Here is a 26,612-nt window from a genome sequence, read left to right on the forward strand (position 1 = left end):
CCGATGTATACAGATCACAAAGGAGGGAATGGAAACCGACTAATCTCCAGCACGGTGTCGAGAGCGCACGGAGCCGTTTCGCCCTGGATGCATCGCCCAGCCAATCATTACGCAGCGACATTAGCGTTTAATGGATCGCTGAGGGCTCTTGAACTTTCGCACGACAACTTACTCCGTGAGAACACTTTGGAACAGGTCGACAAAGCCACAGCCTTCGCGCGCGCGATGAGTAATCCACGTCGCAGCGACTGAAGAAACCCCACAGTTTAAAAAACCCCTGGACGGCGACGGGGCGCGTTTGGATAGGCTTGACTTTTGTCTTGTGCCGTCGCGTATGGATTCGTTTGGCTAAACCTGCTCGCACATTGTTGACATTTCATGGCTGTGGAGCGTAGCAACAGTAGAGTGTGGCGAAAGAGGACGATGCAACACTAGCTTTGGGCGAAGACAGCGCACTTTTATCGCCTTCTTTCTCGACCAGGAGCCATTGCGCACAGGCATTAAAGGACTGCAGCAACCCGGACTCACTCTCTCTCTCTCTCTTGTCTTTTTTTTTTTTTTTTTTCCTCTCCTTAATTTCACTGAATCCTTTGTGTTGCTTCTTTCGCTGCTGTCATCGTAGTATGTCTGCACTTCGAAAGAAATTTGGGGACGATTATCAGGTAGTGACCACCTCATCTAGCGGGTCTGGATTCAACCAGCCTCCCCCAGAGAAAAAGAGGAAGAGGCAGCGGTTTGTGGACAAGAACGGACGATGTAACGTCCAGCATGGGAACCTGGGTGGTGAAACCAGCAGATACCTCTCAGACTTATTCACGACACTAGTGGACTTGAAATGGCGCTGGAATCTGTTTATTTTCATCCTCACCTACACGGTGGCTTGGCTCTTCATGGCCTCCATGTGGTGGTGTATCGCCTACATCAGAGGAGACCTCCACAAAGCCCACAATGACAAGTACACTCCATGTGTGGCCAATGTCTACAACTTTCCCTCAGCCTTCCTCTTCTTCATAGAGACCGAGGCCACTATAGGATATGGGTACAGATACATCACAGACAAATGCCCCGAGGGCATCATTCTCTTTCTGTTCCAGTCGATCCTCGGATCGATCGTTGATGCCTTTTTGATCGGCTGCATGTTCATCAAGATGTCTCAGCCCAAGAAAAGGGCCGAGACTTTGATGTTCAGTGAACATGCGGCCATTTCTATGCGGGATGGGAAACTAACTCTCATGTTCAGGGTCGGCAACCTGCGCAACAGCCACATGGTCTCTGCGCAGATCCGCTGCAAATTGCTCAAAGTAAGTGACGCTACTTTTTGTGTGTGTCAGTGAATGTATGCGTCCTGCATTTGTGGTGCGTTCAAGGCCTTCTGTGTGTACTGATGCACTTGAGGAAACTGATACAGTAAAGGCCCACACAGTGACGTTCAGAGGCGTTTCTAGAGTCTGTAGGGGCCCTAAGCAAACATTCCAAGGGGGCCCTTCCAACCAGTGTTCATCACCATTATGTTACAAATAATCTGACACCAATGAAAAATGTATGAGTTAAACATTTTTTTCCAAAATGAATGAAATAACATGGAAAAACCTCAAAAGTATGTGAAAATATAAATGTAAAGAACAATAAAATACTGTAAATTAACTATATAAACTTAGTAAAAAATACACTGTTAAGAACCCACATTATAAAACAATCCTCTTCATTTTCCAACTTTGCAGAATGATAACTTCACACAGGTTAAAGTGAGGTGGGGCCCCTTTAGGGAGGTTTTTCCTACTGACATGTCATTGCAAATCGCCCATTGTTGTTAAAGGGGGACTGGGATGCAGCTGGTCACTGCACATTTCAGTAAAAACAGCCCTCAGGCTCCAAGTGTCGGGGGGGCCCCCTATCGGCCATCAGCTCGGGGACCCTAAGCAGTTGCCTGCCTTGCCTGTTCACAAGTTGCGCCTCTGGTGTTGTTTAAACCTCCTCCTGTCATAACACTACGCAAAGCATTTAGAAAACAAAACTGCACTCCCATTTACCACAAAGAAAACAACAAAAAATCAATACTGATAAAACAAAAACAATAGCCCACTGCACCGCTTTCTATGCTGCTCTCTTTTCAAATAAATCAAACCAAATCAAACCATCATTTTCTCCTGCAGAAGTGTTGCAGAACATGACAAACAACCAACAATTCACATCATATTAACAGCAAATAATAAAGAAAACGTGGACATTGCACCCCAAAAAGTAAATAAATCATTAAAAACAAAGCATTGAAAACCAGTGATCACTGCAAAATGTAACATGTTTCCTTACTGAATGGTTTGATCCACTTATTTCTCATTTGTGTTGAATGAAAAAGTTACAGCTGATGCAAATGTGCCTCATTAAGACATCCTATCACCTACAGTGGGATACACGTGTGTAGGAATTCTATATGAAGTTTAACGTAGTTTGAAACTCTGCAAGTTTTGAGCAGACGTACTGCAGCCACACCCACATAATAACCCTGATTTCAAATCAACATGATAACAAGAAATTTGAACCCACATGTTTAAAAATACACTTGCCGAGACGCTGCTTCTTTGGAAATGATAGTAATTATGATGGCAAAGATGCTCCTATAAAGCCGAAGATGCATGTAAATCATCATGTCTCGCCCCCTTTCCTTCACCCTCCACCAAACATTTGTGTTTCCTTGTGCATGCTCCCTCAGTCTCGGCAGACGCCCGAAGGCGAGTTCCTTCCGCTGGATCAGTTGGAGCTGGACGTGGGCTTCAGCACCGGGGCGGACCAGCTCTTTCTCGTCTCGCCGCTCACCATCTGCCACGTGATTGACACCAAAAGCCCCTTCTACGACCTCTCCCAGAGGTCCATGCAAACGGAGCAGTTCGAAATCGTGGTGATACTAGAAGGGATAGTAGAAACGACAGGTGAGTGACCACGAGCGTGCGCTCTCCTCGGGGCCTGCTGGGGAAAAAAATGAGAAGTCTGCGTCCTGTTTTTGCTGCAGGCAACATTTACAGTAGAGGTTTTTTTGTTTCTCCTGCAACAGATCCTATGAGTTACAGTGAGTGATTTCATAGGTGTTAGGAACAGACATCTAAATGGACTCACTGTTGACCTCTTGATTGCATATAATTGATTTTTTCTTTTTTTTTCACTTCTGTGGCGGCCTCATGCACTCGCTAATAATAATAACAGTGCGACACATTCATAAATCCTGGATTATGTATTTTCTGGTGCAAGCATTAGGTCACTCTATGCATTAAAATGCTTTCTGGGTTTGAGGAAGTAGAGCCAAACTGCCCATGAGCACCTGGTCAGAGTCTGTCAGGTCAGTGTTCGTCCGTATACATCTTCTGTTTTCTCATTTGAGACAAATCCCCTCCCCTCCGTCTCTGTGAACCAAACAGCACTTGCCTCCTGGCTGCGATTCTCCGAGGGGACAATCATTTGCTACCCATGGTCCTGAAGGAGTAGGGGAATTCAATTCTGACAAGATGAGTAACGCCTGGAGAAAATCTCCCACTGTGGTCATTTTAAAATTCTACCATTTATTTGACACACAGCTGATATAGTAGTGCAGGGAGGAGCTCCTCGGAGCTGAGGAGCAGTTGTAATGTGCTGGGTTGAGAGAAAGCAGCATATGGAGATGTGACAGGGAGATTCGCAGGCTGACACTGCAGACGGCAATTAGCGAAGATCTTCCCTAATAGAGATACTACTTTTAAAGGAAAATGCTTTGCGTCGTTAACTGCAGCAGAGATGGATCCGACTGATTTTGACCCTGTTTTGTATTGTATTAGCGAGACTTGACATCCACATAAAGAGGGCAAAAATGTGGAGCACAGTGTTGTTGTTATTATTTCTGCAGTCCTAAATATGGCATGCTCATTGATGATTTCTCTCACTTAAAGGCGCCATATGTAAGAATGTGGCCAAAAACGGTTACTACATTCAAATTCAAAATACCGAGGTCTTTTAGGTTTCGTTTTCTGACGTAACTGGCAACCCGTGGTTGCTCGACAGCTGAGACTCTATTGACTGCAATAATTGGTAGACGGCGGTAGGTGGCGCCGCATGCCAAAACATGATTTCAAAACAACAACAACAGCTGTACTGTTGTTGTTGGTGAGTTCAGTATGTTATATGAACATTATTCCTGAGTCTCTGTGACAGAGGATTTTATTGTTGCTTCAGATTTAATACGTAATGCACCTTTAAATGCTTAGAATTTCAGTTTATTGCCAGTTACCGAGGGATGCATGAGACTTTTGCCGATATATTGGGAATGCTTTGGCTGATACAGATGTATATACAAGTGCAGAGGTCATTTAGGCCCTGTCCCATTTCTCCCCCTTAAAGTGTCCACTTGGTTTGGAGTGGCCTCAACCGTAAAGTCCCCTCGTTGAGGGAAGTTTGGAATTGGGGCACCATTATATGCAAGTTAGCGTAGTGAACGTAACTAACGTGCTCACCTACGTGACATGTTGACAATTCTACCGGTGGAGCAAGCTAGTTAGCTAGTTAGCTAGCTGTGTTCATAAGTTATCAGTCAGTTATTTTTCTGACATTAGTGTTCATAGCTCAACAGTCCTGTGGATGTATATCAAACCGACATATTCCAACACATTTCGACATTGTAATGTTCTTAGTTGCGAAAATATACGTACAACGAAATTGTTCCTCTGCAGATGTGGCCGCCAACTTTGTTCGATGAATTCGCAAAGCATCATGGGTAACTTCATCTTCCATTTCGTTTGAAGACCGCATCAGAGCTCACTACATTTTGGTGGTTGATTATAAGGGCAAAATCGCACTCATCCTTGCTCACCCTTACACGAGAGCGTGCAAAATTTAGGGTTAGGGCAAAAATGTAGGGTTAGGGGAGGTATTGGGACGTGGCCTTGGTCTCTTCCGTAGAGACATTAACATAGTATTTTGCAAACCCGTGTCACAGCAGACGTTTATATACTGTGCGTTTTTTTCCTCATTGTGCAAAAATGAATAAACATCACATTTGAAGAGGGCACCAGCAGAGAGGTCAACAAGGTAGCAGACGTTACATAATACAGTTTAACCCTTTAACACCTAAGCCTCAAAATGTTGTTTTGTTGTTGCTTATTTTAACCATAAAATTGCCCGAAATTGTCCTGTCACTAAGTGCTTTTGCCCAGTTTTCCAGAACAACGTTCGATATCTGGCAGTTCTTTACAATTTGCTGCATGTTAAAATAGTGTATTAACAATTTAAAATGAGTTTTATTAAGAAAAAAAAAACACTTTAGGTGTACATGAACGCCAGATTTTGCGTATTTGAACAGTATAAAACATAAATTAAAATAACATGTGTTTGAGTCTTTGTCTCAATGTGCAAAAACAGGCCCCAAAAATGGAAAACTACGTACAGGCGTTTTTCCAACTCTCTCCTCTCTGGTGACAAAGACGCTGATTCGCCTGCTTCCTGCAACAGCACGAGTGAAACTACCGTAATCATGACAAGTTGGCTTTGACATTTAACTTCTCAACTTTCATAAACCATTGGAATTTTTCCGTTAGCACAAACCGTTGCGAAATTACGGTAATGCAAAGCGCAAACGTGTGTCGTTAAAGCCGATATCTTCTGATACCCGATATGGTGTGGATAATATAAGTGACATTAGTGAGGTTATTCCAGTTCATCAACCTGAACTTACCTGGAAATGTCTGCTTTGAATATATATTCAAATATATTCAATACAGTGATGTCATTTAAATATCAGTATTGACAGACGTTTGTGCATCAAGGGACAAACTTTGGTGTGTGTGTGTGTTTGTGTTTGTGTGACGTTGGTGAAAAAAGACTGATGTAGAAACAATCTGTGGTTAAAAAATTGATGTACAGTGAAAGTCTAAATCCTCAGACACTTTCATTTCTGGCCAGTGTAACTCTGTTTCCATGGCAACCTCTCCTTGAGTATGCAGGATTGCAGCACTGCACCTAAACTTATGTTGTTTTTTGTTATTATTATTATTATTATTATTATTATTCCTATGGTATAGGAATAATATCCCAATTTAAGCAATAGAACAGGCAAACATGCAACACCGCACATGAAATGAAACGGATATGTTAAGTCGTTGGATTATATTAGCGAGTGCAGGCGACGATCTCGCACGAAATATGGAGAGCACACAGAGGTGTTAGTGCACCAGTGTTTGCCAAAACAGGTGATGCAGCCGAGAAAGATGAAATATTTATGAATAATGGTGTTTTTCACGGGGAAGAAGTTGCCCAATTCCCTAGATCAGTGTTTTTTTTTATGCCATGTGTTAATATTCTCATTTGCAGCAGATTAAAGCTCGTCCTCTGCTCCTCACATACAGACTCAACAGTATTCCCTTTCTGACAGAATAATCATTTTTTACGCCCCTGCATCACGCTGAAATACTGTGGACTTGTGGAGGTTCCTGTTACACACGAGCGGAAATCTGATTTATCTTTTGTTGCAACCTTGGACAACCTTGAAATTGTTCCAAAAAACACACATTTCCTTTTTGAATAAAAGCCTAAACGCTTTGTGATCACCTCCTCAGAACAGGAAGACGGCTGCCTTTTTTTTTTTTTTTTTTTTTTTTTTTTAACGTCACACTGTAATAAATGTAGTGTACATGCTGTTTGACTGCGGGCTTTGCTGTTAGGCTGAAACAAAGCACAAGCAAGAAGCAAGTTTTGGATGACTTAACAGCGCTAATGGGAATCGAGTGTGACACAATAACAATCCATACAAACGGCGCACAAAGCACATCGCTTTGCAACAAATAGCGTTGGACTGACGATTGCCAGTGAGTTTGGAGCAAATATGCACATCAGTCTGTGTGAGCGCGTCACCCCCCGTCACCCCCCGTCACCGCCCCCCCCTCCCCTCCTCTCTGTCACTTGCTTGATGTGAATCTGCTCACAATAACACCAAGAGCCTGAATTACCGCTGCATTATTTGTGCGAGGCGTGTCAGTGCTGTTCAGACAACAAAAGAGAAAATTTAATCTCACCCAAGTGAATAACACATTCTAACTGCAGCACACATCATATTGTGTGTGTGTGATTTTGTTTTTATTACCAATCGCAATTAATAGGAATGAATAACAGCAGTTTTCATGATATACTTGTACTCATTTAATTATTTATTGCAGTATATTGTGTCTGTGAGATGTTATATCTCCTTTAAAAGTGTGTTAATATAGTTGGGATGCAAATAAGGATCATTTAATTATTGATTATTGTGCAGTTTAAAAACAAAAAATTAAGATGAACCTTTTTTGAAAAAATTTAATTAAATAACAAACATCTTCATATTACTTGCAATAAACAGTTGTGAAAGTGAAGTGGGTCTACATGCTGACGTGTCCTGAGACACGTAAACCTACACTCTTAGAAATAAGGGTTCCAAAAGGGTCCTTCTAACACCCTTTATTCAGGAAAGGGGTTTTAAAGGGTTCTCTGGAGCTAAATTGTTTTTACTGGAACCATTAGTGTTACCAAGAACCCTTTTTAAAAGGGTTCTCCTTTGAGGACAAGCCAAAGAACCTTATGTGGTTCTACTTAGCACTTTTATTTCTAAGAGTGTATAAGTTGCTGCTTTTTTTAAAATCAAACCTCTACTCTTCCAGAAGTGTCAAACTGGCAGCCCGCAGACCACATGTGGCCCGCCATTTAACATCATATTGCAATAAATACACCTATTTTTTAAATAGTAATAAAAATACATTTGGTTGTCAAGTGTACACCATTACATATCCAAAAAAAGAATTACTGTTGTGTGAAATATCGTCATGATTACAATATTATGATGGAATAATATGTTATAGTTTGAAGCTCCTGCCCCCTCTTGACCATACGAGATACTCATTGTTCCTCAGGTCATTTAAGTTTTGACATTTTTCCATTACATGGTCCCAGCTCGCCTCGCCTCGGCACGGAACGGCTGGTTTTTTTCCATTACCATATAGTACCTCCTCAACGTGGGTGGAGTCCTCACTGCACGGCTGCATGAAACTGCCTTGACTTTGTTTTACACGCGACATGCACAAATTAGTGACGAGTAAAGCAGTTGTTTTCAGTGTAACTGAATCATTAGAATCCGTTAATTAAGAAGATTAATTCAGTACTTCCTCCATGACCGGAGCACAGACTCCGTCTGACACAGTCACTGAAAACAGTGACGGATTGTGATGCGGCTCGCGATCGCAGGGTTTCAGCAGTGCTGTCGCTAAATACACCAGAATCCTCTGTTAAATTATGAGATTTGAGACATTTCCTTGCTGAATGTTGGAGATTAACGCACATTGTCAGGATTTTCAGGATTTTAACTGATCTACATTTCGGCATTGTTCGTTTTGATTCTTGTGTCGGACTTTTGCTCATGACGCTTCCAGTGACGGCACACTGCAGACGACGTTGCACATCGTGTTGGCTCAGCTCGCTTTGAACCTCACCAGATCATATACTTAAAAAAGTACTATCACTAATGGAAAAGCAAAAATAACAGTGCCGTGGTGCGCGCTCGTGGAAAAGCCCATTCACAAGTGGCTGAATTAGGTTTGTTAGATGTGTGATATAAAAAGTGCTGAATACTGTAAATGTGTGAATGGCAAAAGTGTAATGTAAAGCACTTTGAGCGTTCACATTAGAAATGACACAGTCAATCTAGTAAGGAAATCCTCTGTGAAACAGAAAATGCTGAAACTGGAAAGTGACAACTTATTTCCTATTAGTGCATTTCATAACCTGCTTTGCTTTGTGGTCAAATCCCAATCTGTCACGGTCATGCTTAGTTGCAGCACTCGGATGTGTTTTGTTGATGCACCAGTTTGAGCTTTAGTCGCCTGATGCAGATTGTCTGATTGGCTTTTATTAAAAAAAAAAAAAAAAGAGCGGTTTAAGATTAAGGTCAGGGAAAAGTTGTGCTCTTGGTTTTTCCATCAAAACTGAAACCTTTACCCTTAACCTTTGTTGTCTTAAAACTGAATCACAAAGGACACAAAGTGTCACAGTTTCATGCATGGTGTGTGTCCACCGTCCATCACTTCCACAGGAAATGAAGGTCTTCATTAGCCCTCTTGTCCTCTTGGAAAAACAATGACCACATTGTTTTTTTCAGTTAAATGAGTTGTTGGGTGACCTCTAGTTGCCGTACTACTAATGGTAATGGTTAAAACTGCATACGTTTAAATTCCCCATAGAGCAGGGGTCTCAAACTGGCGGCCCGGGGGCCAGATGAGGCCCCCCAATCGATTACATGCGGCCCCAAACTTAATATCATGTTATAATGAAAACATGGCCCACAACCTCACAGTCTTTTAAACACAGTGTGTAGCTGAGGCACAGCTGCCAGCGAGGTGATAGAATATAATATATGTTTGCTTGCAATGTTTTTTATAACGGTAATAATAAGACATTGGGTCATAATTATCTCATTATTAAACGTATGTTCAATTACACTTTGAAAATACACTTGTTAGGTGCCCGAGCCACGAATGTCAGTGGCCAAAACGTCTCCTGGTCCGAATTTTAATCACAGTTGTCCACGCTATTATTTTTGTAATATAAAATAAATGTCAGTTTATTATATGAATACATTAATTTTGCATAATAAATAATATTATGAAGTATACGTGTGATATCAAGATGCAATATTGTAAACAGTTGTTTTTTTTTACCCACCTTTTGTTCTCTAGGCCGGCTCCCCTCATGACCACAATAGATGCACATTGGCCCCCATTGGTCATTTGAGTTTGAGACCCCTGTCATAGAGAATGCAGAAGCGAGGTCGTACTGGACGATGATCCAGAACCTGTGGTTAGGATTTGTCCGGCAAAAACTTTCAGTCATTTTAGTGCTGTGTGTGTGTTTGAAAATGTATTATTATCACCGCACTTTAAAGGAAATCTAACTTTTCAGAACCTCATGTGTCTTATGTCGACTAAAATAACAGAAACCATCGTCTTGGGGGAAAAACTTGATTCGACCTGTCCTTTGACGTAATTTGAGTTTGATCTATATCCAATTTAGCACCGAGGGCTTGGATGTGTGACTTTTACTGCAGTCAGTCTCTTAGGAGCCTTGAAAACATTTTAGTTTCACCTTTGGGAGCGGCCGTGTTGTCCCTCTTTATGTACAGTCCAGGATTTATGTTTTTTTTTTTAATTTTTTTTTTTTTAAATCGTCATGTGATTTCCTGTGGTTGCTCCACCTGACTGTGTTGAATCAGCCAGTGCAGTTTATGTGTGAGCAGGGAACTTTGATTTACTTACTTTACAGATATTAGGAAAATAACATTTATTGTGTTTGAATATAATACTAAATAATCTCAATCCCTGCGACATTGCGGGGTCTCCTCTGACCCTGACCTGACTTTGACTGGGTTGTTCGGCACTTCCACGAAGCGTCTGTTTAAAATACATCAGAAGTTTTGCTAAATGTTTCATTAACACCGCTAATGCTATTCAGCACTACAAAGGCTTAAATCCCAAGCCAGAGGCAATCTGTTCATTAATTGCACTAATTCTTAAGAACCCCAAAATAAACTGTAGCTGCCTGGAACAGACGTTTACGTCCCTCCAACCATGAAGCTATTGTGTTTCTTTGCAACGAAAATGAAATGCACGATTTGATTTTTGTGCTGACTGTGCATGTGATGCAGCCAGACGACGACGACGACGACACTCGCTTGCACACACTGTGACACACCGCGCGCTTTCCAGCAACATAGATAAATAAGGTGAGGATTTATTTGAAAGAGGAGTTAATTTACACTTTGAAGCCGAGAGGAGTCTGTCAGCACATTAGTCAGCCCTGAAATTTCCTGTGATTATTTTAGGGCTGACTCGGTGGCGGTGCTAAAACGCGGTATTAAGATCTACACAAGCTTTGCAAAGTGTTTTTAAATTAACTTATCAGTAGTAAAAAGCACTGATTCATGAGTGTAAACTGCACCAGCAGCATAAACCTTCTCTCTCTCTCTTTTTTTTTTTTAGACGAGTGTGATTTTAATGCAAATTTCCCCCGTCATCATCATTATGCTTGCCATGAATTTCATAGCGTGCTGCAAATATGCCACATTTACAAATGTTTATTTGGCAATGGTGTCCAGGGTTTTTTTTTGTTTTTTTTTGAATTTATAGGCACAAAGTCAACTCTCTTAAAATAATCTTAATTGAAACTAATCTCCCACTTATCTCGTGATTAAGGGCAAATAATGGCAAGAAAAACATATCACACGCAAAGGCTGTGTTTTCTCATAGATTAAGATGTGCACTGGCTTTGATTGTTTTCTGTCAGCCCCCTCTCTTTTTTTCCCACATTGGTACAAGCCTGTCCTGTGATTCACGATTACGGGATAAAAAAAAAAAATAGAATATGTCAATGATCTGCACATTATAAAATCCGTGTAGGTGGCAGGGGTTGGTTGCACATAGACAGGATCAAGCGTTAGTGTTTTCTGAGCGCGAATGCAATATGTGACTGCAGAGAACAACTGTGCATAATTAACCTCGCTGTATGCTCAGTATTTAAAGCTGTGCATGCATGAAACTCTATCTTTATTTGCAGTCTGCGTTCGGACGTCCATATAGATGAATCTTTGAGATTTATGATTAGACTGTACTCTATCTAACAGGGGAAAAAAGAGACTCCTGCCACTAAATGTAGTTAAATATAAAGGTAATTACCAGACCTGTGCAGTGGAAAAACTGATTTTCTATGTAATACTATCATCATAGCTTCAATTAAGTTATTATTTTGCAATAAATACACATAAAGCATATATTTAGAAGATGGAATTGAGAGTAATAATAGCGTCGATGCAGACTACAGTATGTTTCATAGTAGAGCCAGCCAGCATAATTAATTGGAAACATCTATTGCCGCTGATTAGCAGAGCAGCCAATGTCATGGCTCGATCTGTGTTTTATCATCAGCGGCAGTAATTGAAATGAAAATGGAGAGCTTTCTGTTGTGCTGCAGGCTTAATAGTTTCAATCATATGAGTGAGAGGCCACAGCCCTGGAGGTCCGCGGGTCACCTGACACGAGGGCCCGTCAGAGCTTAGGTAAACACTGACACGAGTTAACCCGCGATATGAGCACTGCTGCTGCTGCTGCGACCGGCTGCACTGTCTCTGCAGAAGCTGACCATAATTCATTCTGAGTCATTACACTGGAAGCGAGTCCTTTCTTCAGAGGGGCCGTGTTCCCGCTTAAAGCCCCGCGGGTCAGAGGCTTAAAGAGGGTTCAGTGGTGAATTTAATGTGGGGAGAACAGGTGAGAGCGGAGGTTTCCAATTAAATCCAATATACTCAGGGTGGGAGCTGAGGAGAGAAAGTGTCGGGCCCTGCTGAGCTCCACCTGTGTCGCTGAGGTGATAAGCCGTTTGTTGGAAACCTGGCAGATCTCACACTTTGTATTAATTTGTCTTTATTTATACATACATATTAGTGCTGTGCAATAGGTTAATGCACGTTAACGCATGACGAAGTTTCCATGACGACTGACCGGAAAAAGACGCGGTGACACCAGTGTCCAGGCACCGCTTACCAGTTAGCTCCGTTAGCTGCATTAGCTCCTTTTAGCGCCGTTAGCGTTTGCCTACAGTCGAACTTGAGCAGTCTGTTTATTAAAGAGACTCGTTTTTAACAATCCGGAGTCACGTAAACATGACGTCATGCGCACGAAACGCGCCGCACGTTAACGTTGACGCCGTTAAACTCTGTTAACGTTTGACAGCACTAATAAATATACGTTTTTCAGTGACTCGTGATGTAATTCTACTTTACTTTTCTCTGATTTAATTGTGCACTTGCTGGTCAATATTTTACAAACATGGGATAAGTATGTTACAAACCAATTCATTGAATTATCCACTTTATCTACACCAATATACATGAGATACGCTTCAGAAACTTCAGCTTTACATTGACCTTTAAAATGTAAAACTGTAGTGCATATATCGGGGGTCTAAACCAGTTAAATAACATAATAACAACCTATAAACAAGAACGTTTTAACCCTTTAACGTATCGCAGACGACGCACGTTTGTGCACGTCACGCAACGTTTTGGAAAACCATGACCATGTCTTTTGGAAAAACTCCAATGGTTTCTGAAAACTGAGTTGCAAGTCAAAGCCGACATATTGTGGTTATTACGGTAGTTTCTCTCAATGTCTTTGTTACCAGAGAGAGTTGGAAAAAACGCCTGTAAATAGTTTCCATTTTTTTTGGGCCTGTTTTTGCACTTTGAGACAAAAACTCAAACAAATGTTACTTTAAATATGTTTATACTGCTCAAATTTCAAATTTAACACGCAAAATCTGGTGTTGCTGTTAAATTGCTTATACACTATTTTAGCATGTTACATGTAAATGTAACATGTAAATAAATGCCAGAACTTGGGCAAAACACTTGCTCACAGGACATTTTCTGGCCCTTTTATGGTTAGCATAAGCACAAAAAAAAGTACAAACTGACATATCGAGTCTAAGGTGTTAAAGGGTTCATTCCAATTGGAATTGAAGTAACGCATGATGCGTTTCCATGACGACTGACCAGAAAAAGACGCGCGTGATGTCATGTTTACATGACTTGAGATTGTTAAAATGAGTTTCCAAAGTAAAGCAGTTTTTCATGCCGCGGCACCCGAGTCCAGGCACCGTTTACCAGTTTAGCTCTGTTATCTACGTTAGCTCCTTGCGCCGTAAGCGCACCTACAGTCGAACTAGCGCTACAAATAACCAAGCGTACTGTGTACTGTGTGTGTGTGCATTTGTTTTGACTTTCGGGAGTCACATAAACATGAAGTCACGTGCGTCTTTTTCCGGTCAGTTGTCATGCACTCTTAGAAATAAGGGTTCCAAAATTGTTCTTCTACAAGGGCTGAGGTTCTACCTGGAACCATTTGCTTCTGAAAAACCCTTTCCCGCAGAAAGGGTGTTTCGAGGGTTCTTGGTAACACGAATGGTTCCAGTAAGAACCATTTTGAGCCAGAAAACCCTTTAAAACCCCTTTCTCGAATAAAGGGTTTTAAAAGGGTTCTTGGTAACACTAAGGTAAAGGTTCCACCTGGAGCCAAAAAGGGTTCTCCTATGAGGAAAAGCCGAAGAACCTTATTTGGTTCTACTTTGCACTTTTATTTCTAAGAGTGTGGAAACATATAACTTATTAATTAAAATCAATGACTGTTAAAAACCGTTGTCAAATGAGTTCACTCGGCGCTGATTAAGCCTCTCAGCGCCACACGACTCTCCCCGTGTTTCTCAGTATGTGAGCGTTTTCAGTGTTTTGTCTCCCGCCAACACTCCTGCACTGCACAAATCCCTGGATATTCAGCGGTTTTGATGGGATAAACACTTCTAGAAGCTGGAACGTGGAAGGCTGAGGGTGGCGTGAGATCACAAAGACAGATGTCGTGCAGCAGCGCTGGCGTTATCATTTTTTTTATATATATATATATAATTACTCAAAACCCCTCAGGGCGCTCTGCAGAAGTTGCACAGCAGACATTTAAAGTACGTAATGACACTGGTGGCCTTGGAGTGACCTGTGTCCTGTTGGTCATTTACGCACAGGCTTAATTTGCTCCAAGGACAAAAATGTAATGGACCGGCATTAATGTTGATAGATGAGGTAGCCCAAGTTACGCTTATTCTGCACACTTATTAGAGTTTGACTATACAATATAACTAAATTTCCAGGGCATGGCTTCCCATCCATTAACGTTAACATCCATTAACAATTTCCTCAAGCAGAGGTTGTCCTTCCCCTGCAGTTCCGTGCGGTATGATGCATCGAGCTGTTATTAAATTCATTACAAAATTGAGGAAATCACTCTGAACATCAGTCTAAAATGGAAGACTGTGAAGTCATTGTTGCAGCACTGTTAGTTTTGAGTACATTACAACACGGGTGTTCACAATTTCATGTTAACTCCCTCCGTATTATATCAGCAATAATTGCACAATTATCATGCTCTGCACTAAGGCATCCTGGTTTAACTGACATGTAGTATCAGAGAACTCGTCTAAACTTAGCGTTTCTAATTATACGTGAACAAACAAGGGGATTCCAGGAACGTATTTACTTCCTGTGTCTTCTGTACATATAATAATTGCACTGGGGATGAACTCCACATAATGGGCAATGCAGTGAACCAGCTATGACATCCTGGATTCATTATCCCTTTTTAGATGAACTGTGGTAGCTTCCCCGGGGGGAGCATGGTAATTGTGTCTTCAGGGATTTGTCAAGTCCCTGTTGGGCTGCAATAAATCACTGGTGGAGGAGTTGCGGTGGCAGACCTGCGGATGGATTTGCTCTGTGACGAAAGCAGGTAGAAACGCATTCAGCGACGATGCCTGGTCTTTTTTTTTTACCGTGCTGTGAAGATTTAGAAATAATTAACTATGTCTCGGTTATTATTATTTTTTATCTCAGTGGACATGGATGTGGCGGGAAGAACACTTTCTTTTCACTTTCGACACCTCGACATTCCAATTAAAAACTTTCACTTTCTTCCGTCTGTATTTTAACATTATCTCCACTGCAGAGTCTTGTTTTCTTTTTTGTCAGATTGAGACGTTTTTGAGAGGGGTAGTGAGGCTTTTTTAAATGTATTTATTTATTTTTAGCTTTGGTAAACTTCAGCACTGCTGCTGCACAGCAGCTCACATTATTGATGTGCTATGAGATGCATTATTGTCTGGGTGGTCGGTGGGTGGGGCGAGTGACTGGAACTCCAAATTAAAACATAAACACTTTGGTATGAAGATTAATAATAATTGTGTGACTATACCAGCTGCACAGGTGAAGCCACTATTTTTCCTTACTCACTGATGTCAAAATAAAGTCTTTTTATGACTTAAAGTTGTATTATGTAATAAATCTAAAGCAACTGGCCATAAAATCCTCCTAATATGTCACAGAGAATAATGTTCATATAACAAACTGAACTCACCAACAACAACAGTACAGACAAAATATTTGCATTAAAAAATATATTTTACAGACTGCAAATCATGTTTATGTTTTGAAATCATGTTTTGGCATGTGGCGCCACCTACCGCCGTCTACCAATCATTGCAGTCGGTAGAGTCTCAGCTGCCGAGCAACCACGGGTTGCCAGTTAGGTCAGAAAACGAAACCTAAAAGACCTCGGAAGACCTTGAATTTGAATGTAGTATATATACATATGGCACCTTTAATATAATGAATTATCCTGACACGTAGCACATTTAGCCTTAGTTCAGAGATAACACTGTGGCTCTTTTGGTTGAGGTTATGAGTACATTCGTCATGGAGGTTGTGGTGCACTTGGCACACTGTTGGTCTGTGGTAGCATTGATTGGTGGAGCTGCGACCGTCCCTGAAGTGCAGGTGAATCAATCCTGCCGTCTAAACACAGAGCCACATGGACGGGTTGTTCTTAAAACTTGTCCTCCGGCGAGCGCTCGCTCCTCGGTTGTCTCTATTTCCGGAGCTCAGACATGCTTGAGTTTACTGGAATAATCTGCTCTCAAGTGACAAACTTGATAAAAAACAATAGAGACTTGATTATTAACAGTGGGTTAAACCCCGAGCCTGAGATCTGTTAAAGCTGAGACATTGCTCTTTCTCCTCCTTTCTCCTCTCTCCACTTACGCTGTAAATCATCTTCCTAACTTAAGCAGATATAATTGAAATTACACAGCTCCGGTTCGTTCAGCCTCGAAAGAGAACGATTTTGTGATCATTTTTGCACTCACATTGGTGAGAAAAATCATTCCAGCCCCAGCTGGTGTGAGCATATCCCCAGTGTGATTTTTCCTATTTGACCAGCAGTAGTTGTTTGGCCTAAAGGAAACCCATCGATTGCTGTTTTGTTCAACTGGTTCCCTTTCCAGCAATATTCAGCATTGCCTTCTCTTGGTAATGTGTGCTCTCCTGGCTGAGTTAATGGCCTACAGCCATATGTTCTTCTATCCTGCTTGACTCCCCCACCTTGAGTGGCGATGGTTGGCAGCTCTTGCTCCACCATCCTTTTCCTTCCTTCCCTTTCCCAGCAGCCTCCTCACTCGAGCAATTGCCTCGGTATCCAGGCTCTCCCCTCCCCCACCGCAGTGCACTTCCCCTGCCTTTTCCCCTCCATCAGCTTCCTCCTTGTTCTCTTTGCTCAGTGGGTGTTGTAGGAACGGAATAAAACCTCAAAGCCGCATACGATCCGACGCCACCTCCACCAGCGGATCATGCACGAAAAGCATTATTTAAATGAGGCGGGGACGGGGGGGGGGGACTTATTTCCATGTTGTAAAAGTCAAACTGTGACAACGAGGTCATTGAATACTTCTGGATATTTCTGCATGCTGCCACTTGATGGTGGTCACCATAGAAACAAATAATCAGACAGGGCTTGTGGCCTCAATAACACTGTCTGAATCAAAATTAGATTTGATTTTATTATCGGCGCTATTTGTTCGAGATTGAACGAGTCACTTGTGAAAAGCCAAACTACTCAGAATTCCACAGATTTAAAAGCTGAACCTTCCTCTTTTCGGATGCATTGCTCAGCATCTCTACTGTATCCTCTCCTCCTCCTCCTCGTCCTCGTCTTAGCTTCAGCACAGCAGGTGAAAGAAGTCAACGTCTGCTTCGCCGTCTTTTGAAAATGAAAACTTAGCGACGGCGAATCCTCCACAATGGGAGAGCAGTGCTAAAAGGACGGTGTGTTGGACAACATTGTTTGGTGGCGCTCTGCTGTCGTGCTTGTTTTTGCTGACCTTTTTTTTCCCCCCTCATACATTAAAGTTGAGCTGTTTGCACAGCCATGACAGACTTGTGACAGGGGATGGCGCTGTTCTGTTTAGGGAGTTAGTGCAGGTCTGGAAGAAGACGTGTGCCTATATGATTACAGTACAGCAGGTCTGTGCTCTCAGCTCTGCCCCTTGACTTTACTGTGTCCTTACCGAGATGTGCAGCTGAGGAGAATATGATCCACCGTCTTCTACAACCTGGATACGCTTCTTTTTCGATGACCGAGTTTGTGAATACCACTTAGGTTTTTTTCTCAGCTGCTTTCAACAAAAAACAAAACAAAACAAAAAAAAAAAACACTGGCAGGCTGCCTTCCAGTTTACAGTGCTTTTCTATTTCAGTCACTAAAGAATCCATTTTATCTTCACTGTCACTCTGCTGACTCTGCGGCGGCTTCACTTTGTGAGACCAGAGAAGCAGCTAGCTCTGTGTCACAAGGAAAAGTGCATTTATTTAGAGCCTCGAGCTTTTCATGATGACTCGTGGGCATCTAAGTTCGTTCTTGACATAACATCCCGCCTTTTTTTTTTTTTTTGCTTTTCCTCTCGTACATGATGGAATCAGATGAGAGTCACTGAAATGTTGCATATACGGTCGAGTGCAGGTCACTTCGTTTGCTAAAAATGACATTTGGATCATTCTTGAAAGGTCTTGATGGGCAAGAAGAAAGCTTGTATGACTACACTCTTAGAAATAAAAGTGCTAAGTAGAACCATATAAGGTTCTTCAGCTTGTCCTCATAGGAGAACCCTTTTTTAAAGGTTCCACCAAGAACCCTTTTAAAACCTTTTATTCAGGACTGGGGTTTTAAAGGGTTCTCTTGATCAAAATGGTTCTTACTGGAACCATTAGTTTTACCAAGAACCCTTGAAAAACCCTTACTCCGGGAAAGGGTTTTTCAGAAGCAAATAGTTCCAGGTAGAACCTCAGCCCTTGTAAAAGAACCCTATTGAATCCCTTATTTCTAAGAGTGGATAAGGTCATTGGTTCAATCCCAGGAATGGGCTATGGGCTGCCTTGCCCTTGAGCCAGGCGTGTTTGTTTGTTCACTTCTGGTGTGTAATCAATGCAAAGGAGAAATTCACTATCACTAATTTGTGTTTGTGCAAAAATGACAAAAAAAAACCCAACAACTATTAAATAGTTGTTGTTTTTTTTTCAGAATTTTTTTTTCTGAAACTGCATAAAGATTAACAGAGATGCTTTTTTATATATATATATATATATATCTGAATATGCATTTTAACATCTCTGTGGAATTTGTGGATTCAGCAGAATTCTAATGCTGCCCCTTGTATCTCATGTTAAAGATATTCCACATGAGTAGCACTAAACTGCCTTATGAGCTGTTGGATGAAGACATACTGTAGATTGTTTACACAGAAATGACTGCACTTATGCATCAGCCAATACACTGCAAACCAATGGAAAATGCATGGTTGGTTCTCCTCAATCATATCCTCATGATACTTTTTTTCAATCAAATAATGACACCATTGTTTAGTTCCCTGTAAGCCTGCTGACACTCTTTACTTCTACCCCAGAAATGAAAATAAATCCTTAACAGCACAAAATAGTAGTTAATAAGGAAAATGTGTACAGATACTGTAAATCCATGCAACACGTGCAATATTTGTAAGTGAACCATGCTTCTTCCAGTATTGATACAGTGAGTTGCATGGTGTTACTAAATCTGTCATCGTGCAGCACTTTACTGTGAAGGGTCTCTCCTTTGTGGATTTGAAATGTTGCAGTATTGACTTTTACTGAGTCAGACAGGAGAACAGATAACCATTTACTGAAATTAGATGTGTAATGGATCCAAAGAGTTAACACATTTCTTGTCCTAATGGGCTGAATGAAGAATTGTCTCTTTTACCGATGATAATGATGTTTTTCCCTCAACATTTCTTCTGCTCCCCTTTCTGCCTCAGTTGGCCTCAGTGGGTTTGATTATTTTTGTCGTTGTTTATGAGTCGAAAGGAAGAGTAATTCTGCTCTGGTGTTGATTCGCTTTTATTCCGCTGATTTCACTTAGGCCTGCCACCAAAAATATATGTTGTTCTTTGATTGCAATTACTTTCCCTCAAAAGCAATTCATTTCATTTTGTCTCTAAAATGCCAGAAAATACCACAATTATTCAAACCCTGTAAGTCAGTGGTTCTGAAACGTTTTTATACCATATTGAGCTCCTGAAGTAACGCCATCATCTCCAACGTTAAAATACAGTGGTGTCAATGGGTCAGTCAGCTACAGACTTTTAACAGGAGGCAGATTTATTCCCGCTAAGATCATTTACTCACTTATCCTCCTCACATATACTTCACACACTGGTGAAATTAGATTAAGATGGAGCGAGAGACTCTAATTGTTATTATTTAATATAATACATTTACCACAGTTTTAGAACCATTGGCCAAAGTGACTTGGGTTTTCTTTTACTTTGAAAAAAAGTATTATTATTTATTAATATGTATTATTATTATTAGTTGTGTTATAATTATTATCAATAATAATGTAATATTTAGTCTCAATTCTTATTCTGCTATAATTATATGAATTATATCTGTATTGCCTATCATTAGCCTAATAGCATAATTGCCGAAGTCATTGTTTTGGTAATTGTGATATCTGCCTAACTTTACCAATGTGCTTGCTAAAAAATTAGTTTTTTCTTGTTTTCCGAAAGCATTCAAATATGACTTAGGTAACTATGCTATTAGGTTAACGCTATACTTAAAGGTGCCATATGTAAGAATGTGGCCAAAAACGGTTACTACATTAAAATTCGAAATACCGAGGTCTTTTAGGTTTTGTCTTCTGGCCTAACTGGCAACCCGTGGTTGCTCGGCAGCTGAGATTCTACTGACTACAATGATTGGTAGACACCGGTAGGTGGCGCCACATGCCAAAACATGATTTCAAAACATAAACATGATTTGCAGTCTGCAAAATACATTTTTTAATGCAAATATTTTGGCTGTACTGTTGTTGTTGGTGAGTTCAGTTTGTTATATGAACATTATTCCTGAGTCTCTGTGACATATTAGGAGGATTTTATGGCCAGTTGCTTTAAATTTATTACATAATGCACCTTTAAAACTGCAGTGTGTGTGTGTGTGTGTGTGTGTATGTGATTTTCTATGTTGATGTTAGTTATCATATTCACATTTGGTCATTGTGAACAGAAACAATATAATGTTATTTGGTTACCACGTCCTTCATCTGTCAAGCAATACTATCAGACCTGACTGAGGGAGTGTTTGTCTGATACGTTGACAGTGCAGGGGAAGAAGATGGGGGTGTTTCTGAAGCCTTTGCTGTCAGATTAGATGAATTAGATTAGATAACTCATCCCCTTGTGTGCTTCTTCTTCTTCTTTGTTTACAGTTCTGCAGACAATGACCATAAAAGGAAACACTTCCTGTAGTGTAGTGCAGAAATTTTGAATGTAGAGTTCTTTTTGTGGCTTGGACCAAAACCAAAAGCTTCATCGTGCCAATTGCAGGCGATGCAGACCTGAGTGTAACATTCAAATAATCTTGGAGACATTATTGCAGTTCGACGTAGTGTTGCTTTAATCAACACTGTGTGATCTGACAATAGTTTGTATTTTAATATGAATATTTTATGGAATAAATTGCAGAATAATGTACATAAAATACCAAAGTATCTAGCATAGAGGGTCACTTCTTCTGGACATATGTTAAATGATGTTAAAAACACCTCTTACCAGCTGTGACAACGCGGCTCACCTCTCACCCAAAGGTGTTTTTTCTCTCACTGATGTGATGTTCTAGTGTTGCGTGCTCCCAGCAGAGAAAGGCCAAGAGGATTATTATGGTTTATGCTGCACGCGTGTAATACATCATGTTGGTGCAACCATGACAACGGTGATAAAACACGGCAATATGTCATAAGAATGATAGATGACGGAGGAAGAGAACGTCGCTTTGTGCTTCATTAAAGATGACGTTTGTAATATGAGCTCCGGCCGCTGATGAAAAGTTGCTCAAATATACGATTTACCCACTGCACCAAAGCAGTGTGAGGATTTGACCTCACCCTCAATGAAAAATACATTCTGAGGAGCTTTATTTTTTATTTTTTGCATTGTGATGTTAGAAAGATACTTTTGTTTTGTTTTGTCACTGTTACTTTTTTACCCAAACTCAGCAGTGGAAGGTTTATGGCTTTAGCAAGCGCACATTCTTACAGTTTTGTTTCCATAGAAACACTGAGTCCTCAGCAGGCGTGTAATTTAGAGTTACATAAGGATTTACCAGTATAAAATACACTCTGATATGAGTATTCTCATTAGACTGGGGTTCTATTTTAAGGGTAGCATGCACAGCAACTGCAGAGGATATCATATCAGGTTTATGTTTTTAACTATATTTGGCCATTTAATGTTGATGTGTCATGTGATTTCTATCGTTTTTTTTTTTTCTCCTGTACAAAATGTGTCTGAATTGTAACACAGGTCATTAGCAGTGCTGTGTCTGTTATACTGTGTGCCATATGCATGTGGGTTTTGCATAACAGCTGGTCTTTAGCGACACAATGGAATTGTATATGATGCAGCCAGGGCTATAATTACGCAACGGCTCAGGCGTCAGGCCCTGAATAAAGTATACAAATTAAATGTACTGTATATTTATGTCCATAATTCAGTCTAGTACCATTAGTTATTTAAGTTGATTTGAGGACGAGGGGAAACAGGGTTTTTTTTCGGCTCTGTAAACCTGCAGATGTTGAATTGAATGGACAGAGGTTCCACAGGTGTGTGTGGCTATTTCAGTTTACTGTAGTAACCCATTTGCTTGTTATCATGTACTATAGGTAGCTATTGACATTTTAGACTTGTGTGCATGTGCAGTTCAATTAAACAGGTACAGTTGATGTGATTAAGTAGCTGTTATAGAACACAAATATTGAGCATTTTACACCACATTTTCTCTGAAAAAGTATATATATATACATACATATATATATATGTGTGTGTGTGTGTGTATATATATATGTATATATTACAGCTGCAACTAACAATTACTTTTGTAATCGATTAATCTGTCGATTAATTAAGTATCAGAAAACCAAAATGGTCCAGTTGTAATGATTTCTTTGTTTATGTGGAGCAAAGAAACGAAGAAAAGATTCACATTTAAGAAGCTAAAACAATCACAAATCATGTTTTAACCCTTTAAGGTTCTAATCAACCATTTGGTTGACCGCACTTTAAGTCACTATATTTCATTGAAAAATGCATCAAGCTGAACTCACTAACAGTATTAATTATTAATGTGACTTGTTCTGAATGTTAACGAATTATGCAAACCAAGTTTATTATGAACAGACATCTCAACCGTTTGGTAGAGGCATGTATCTGAAATTCTATGGGTCTAATTAGAAAAAAAAAAAAAGATGACTGTCTTGATGATTGATTGATTGTCGTTATTGTTATCATAAGTAAATAAAATAAAATAATAAAAAAATGCAAAGAAATAATTTATCCTTTGCTTTTTTCTTGGTGCATACCTTAAAAGGTTTATATATATATATATATATATATATATATACATGATGATGATGATGATGATGATGATGAAATGGTGTGAATGTTTAGGCTGGAGGCAGCAAACTCACAATACCGTAAGATTTCTGTTCACACTTAACTTGTAATTGCATTGGCCCTAAAGTTCTCATTACTTTTGCCCACTTTGTTCACTGCTACACACACATGCGGCCTTGTGCCTAAAGACTTTGGGCCTCTAAAGCGATTGTGCAGAAGTAATTCTCCCCCCGAACACACTCGATGTTTCCGTCTCTTGCCACATCTGCGGTTGTGTACGGTGCTGTTGTTATTTGTGGATTATTTTATGACCTCGGGAATCGGGGAAAAAAAAAAATCACAGATGCCTCCAGTTTCGATGATGACATTCGCACAATCTGTGACGGGGTCTCGCTGTGAGAGAGCGCTTTGGACCCAACTGTCACTGCCATAACAGTATTATGCTGGTAATTAAAACATGCGATAATGACCTACTGCAGTCGCTGATTTCCTAATGGATTTTAACAAGACTGAACATGAATACCCCCAGCCATTCCTCTGTGCTAAAAGAAGGGAAAATGTGGTGTTTTTCCACGGATGTAAAACTAATTAAAGATTTTTCTTTGCTCACTTTCAATAAGGAATTAGAGTTGTCTTTTTGGGGCAGAATGTGAACCGGGCTAAGACGAACAAGGCTTTGCTGTAAGCAGTGTAGTGTGATATAATGCACAAGCAGATATGATAGCAGCTGCTGAACAATGGTGATGAGTAATCACTTATAAGCATCCAATAACTTTGCATGTAAAAAAAAAAAAAAAACGGAAAGAAAGGTCGCTCATTAATTCAATCCTCGTCATTTTGCTAATTGCCCGAGTTTGTTTCTGAAGATATGAGGGAGTGATTAAATTAGGAGTCTCCTGTAAAGGAAGATTTATTATAAGTGCTTTATAATTTGATATCTGGTGCAAATTTACAGACTGATATTTTCAAGTGTCTGTATGTATAACCCCGTGTCACACTAAATATGATTTTTGCTTTAATTTGCTATGACAGAATATTGTGTCTTTGAAAAATAACAAGTCTTTTCTCGTGTTACAATTATATTGGAGCTATTATTTTATGTCATTTGTGTGTGTATGTATGTGTGTGTGTGTGTGTGTGTGTTTTGGATTGAATTGAATTCCTTTTGTTGAATAAGATATCGAGCATTAAAGCAAATGTTGGCATGAACCAGACGTCCTCAGGTCTTGCCTGCAGCCATTTCCTGGTGGCTTGACTCCTCAGAATCTTAAAATCTTTTGTAGCTAGCAGTCAAGATTAATGACAGGACTGAACTTGAAGAGGTTATGGGGACCTGTCGTTTCCCCTTAGATTCAACAAATGCATTAGTTTCAAGAGTTATATTCTATATTATGTACGCGTCAAACGCGTTCATGCGGAACCTCATTGAAATCGTTTAATCGTCGGCATAGAATTCACTTTGAATACGCTGGCACTTTGGCACTGGGTTCTGCGGTAAGCTGGGCCTTTTATGATTGAATAATTATCTGTTTCAAAAAAAAAAATAAACACAACACAAAGCAGATAACGCTGCTAGACCATGAATTGTTTGTAAGCACTAATTCAATGAAGGTTGTTTGTTTGTGATGAATCCTGGAACACTACCAAGCATATATTGAAATCGGGGAGTCTGTCATTAAATAGTGGATAATACATTTTCTGTTTCATTTCTTCTTTGACAGGGATGACCTGCCAAGCCAGGACGTCATACACCGAGGACGAGGTTTTGTGGGGACACCGCTTCTTCCCGGTGATCTCCTTGGAGGAAGGATTCTTCAAGGTGGACTACTCTCAGTTCCACGCCACGTTTGAGGTGCCCACTCCTCCGTACAGCGTGAAGGAGCAGGAGGAGGCTTTGCTCCTCTCGTCGCCTCTCATGGCCCCCTCCCTGTGCAACAGCGGGGAGAAGAACAGCTCCCTGGACTGTCTGGAGACCCTTGAGGACAATGACAGCACCACCAAGCTGCCCGCCAAGCTCCAGAAGATCACAGGACGCGATGGTCTGCCCAAGAAGCTGCTAAGGATGAGCTCCACCACGTCAGAGATGACTTACAGTTTTGGAGACCTGCCCATGAAGCTGCAGCGAATCAGCTCTGTTCCTGGCGTCTCTGATGATAAGCACGGCGGCAAAGCCTCCAAGATCTGCTCAGAGCCCATCAGTAAGTCAGTAGCAGACTTACCTCCCAAGCTGCAGCGACTTGCTGGTGGAGGAGGGGGCAGGATGGACGGACACCTACCACCGAAACTCAGAAAGATGAATTCAGATCGCTTTACATAAAGCAGTCGACATATTTAACTTATGCCCTCCACCTTTCTCTCCCCTATCTGAAGTCCTTGTACTATTCCTAATTTATTAATGAACAATATTCTTATATTCAAAGAAATGTAGACTACGTGCACAAATACCTTATATGAAGTAGGGTGATGGAGATGAGCACATTTGTGTACATGCTATGACGAAAAAGCTCTGCGACTCTCTTTTTTTTTAGATGATGATGTACAATTAGCACAATCTGGCATGTAAGAAACAGCGCATGTAGGACAGAATCTCAGTAATTTCTGGCATGTCATTTGTTGATATATTATTTTACAAAAGAAAAACAAACGACGATTTCATTGTTCAATTGACTGACAGTGGAGAAACTGCACAAAGCCATAATGATTTACAACACGGAAATCTTACATGACATGGTTCTAATTTGTGGTGGCGAAAGGCCCATACGTTTGTTTTGAGTTGATTGCTTTTGTTGTTTAATGTAAAATTGTGGCAATGTTACGTTGATTGCATGCTCCTCTTATTGACTTAGCTATACAAAGGTAATAGACAAAGATGTTTAGCCTTAACTATATTACCTTGTTTCCATTTTCACATTTGTCCACAGCTGTATTTTTGGTATTTCATATATAGACTATTTTACCATGTGCGATTTTATCAGTTTATTCGTTGATCTAATAGCAGAATATGTTGCAGGGTGATGTGTTTCACATTGGAAAAAAATGCATTATCGTATGCATCATATGACCTGTCTGAACTCGGCACAATGCTACACAATTTCACTTGCTTATTAAAGTAACACTTAAGTTGAAAGAGTCAATATTTGTACTTGATAAGCACAAAGCAATCATTATAAAGTACCCTATGATATTAAAAAGCATTTATGGGCATTCTGTCATAAAAGATAAGT

General features: G+C 40.4%; 1 protein-coding gene across 1 annotated transcript; it reads left to right on the forward strand.

Annotated features, from left to right (window-relative positions):
* Positions 1-623: 623 nt before the first annotated feature.
* Positions 624-25,705, forward strand: kcnj3a (potassium inwardly rectifying channel subfamily J member 3a; the record flags this gene model as incomplete). Its single annotated transcript, XM_083908537.1, has 3 exons — positions 624-1,301; positions 2,711-2,927; positions 25,110-25,705. 3 exons carry the CDS (start codon positions 624-626, stop codon positions 25,703-25,705), a joined length of 1,491 nt encoding a protein of 496 aa, XP_083764663.1.
* Between the last annotated feature and the right edge of the window lie 907 nt (positions 25,706-26,612).

This window comes from Microchirus variegatus, assembly GCF_963457635.1.
Source record: "Microchirus variegatus genome assembly, chromosome: 22".
In the NCBI taxonomy this organism is placed as follows: domain Eukaryota; kingdom Metazoa; phylum Chordata; class Actinopteri; order Pleuronectiformes; family Soleidae; genus Microchirus; species Microchirus variegatus.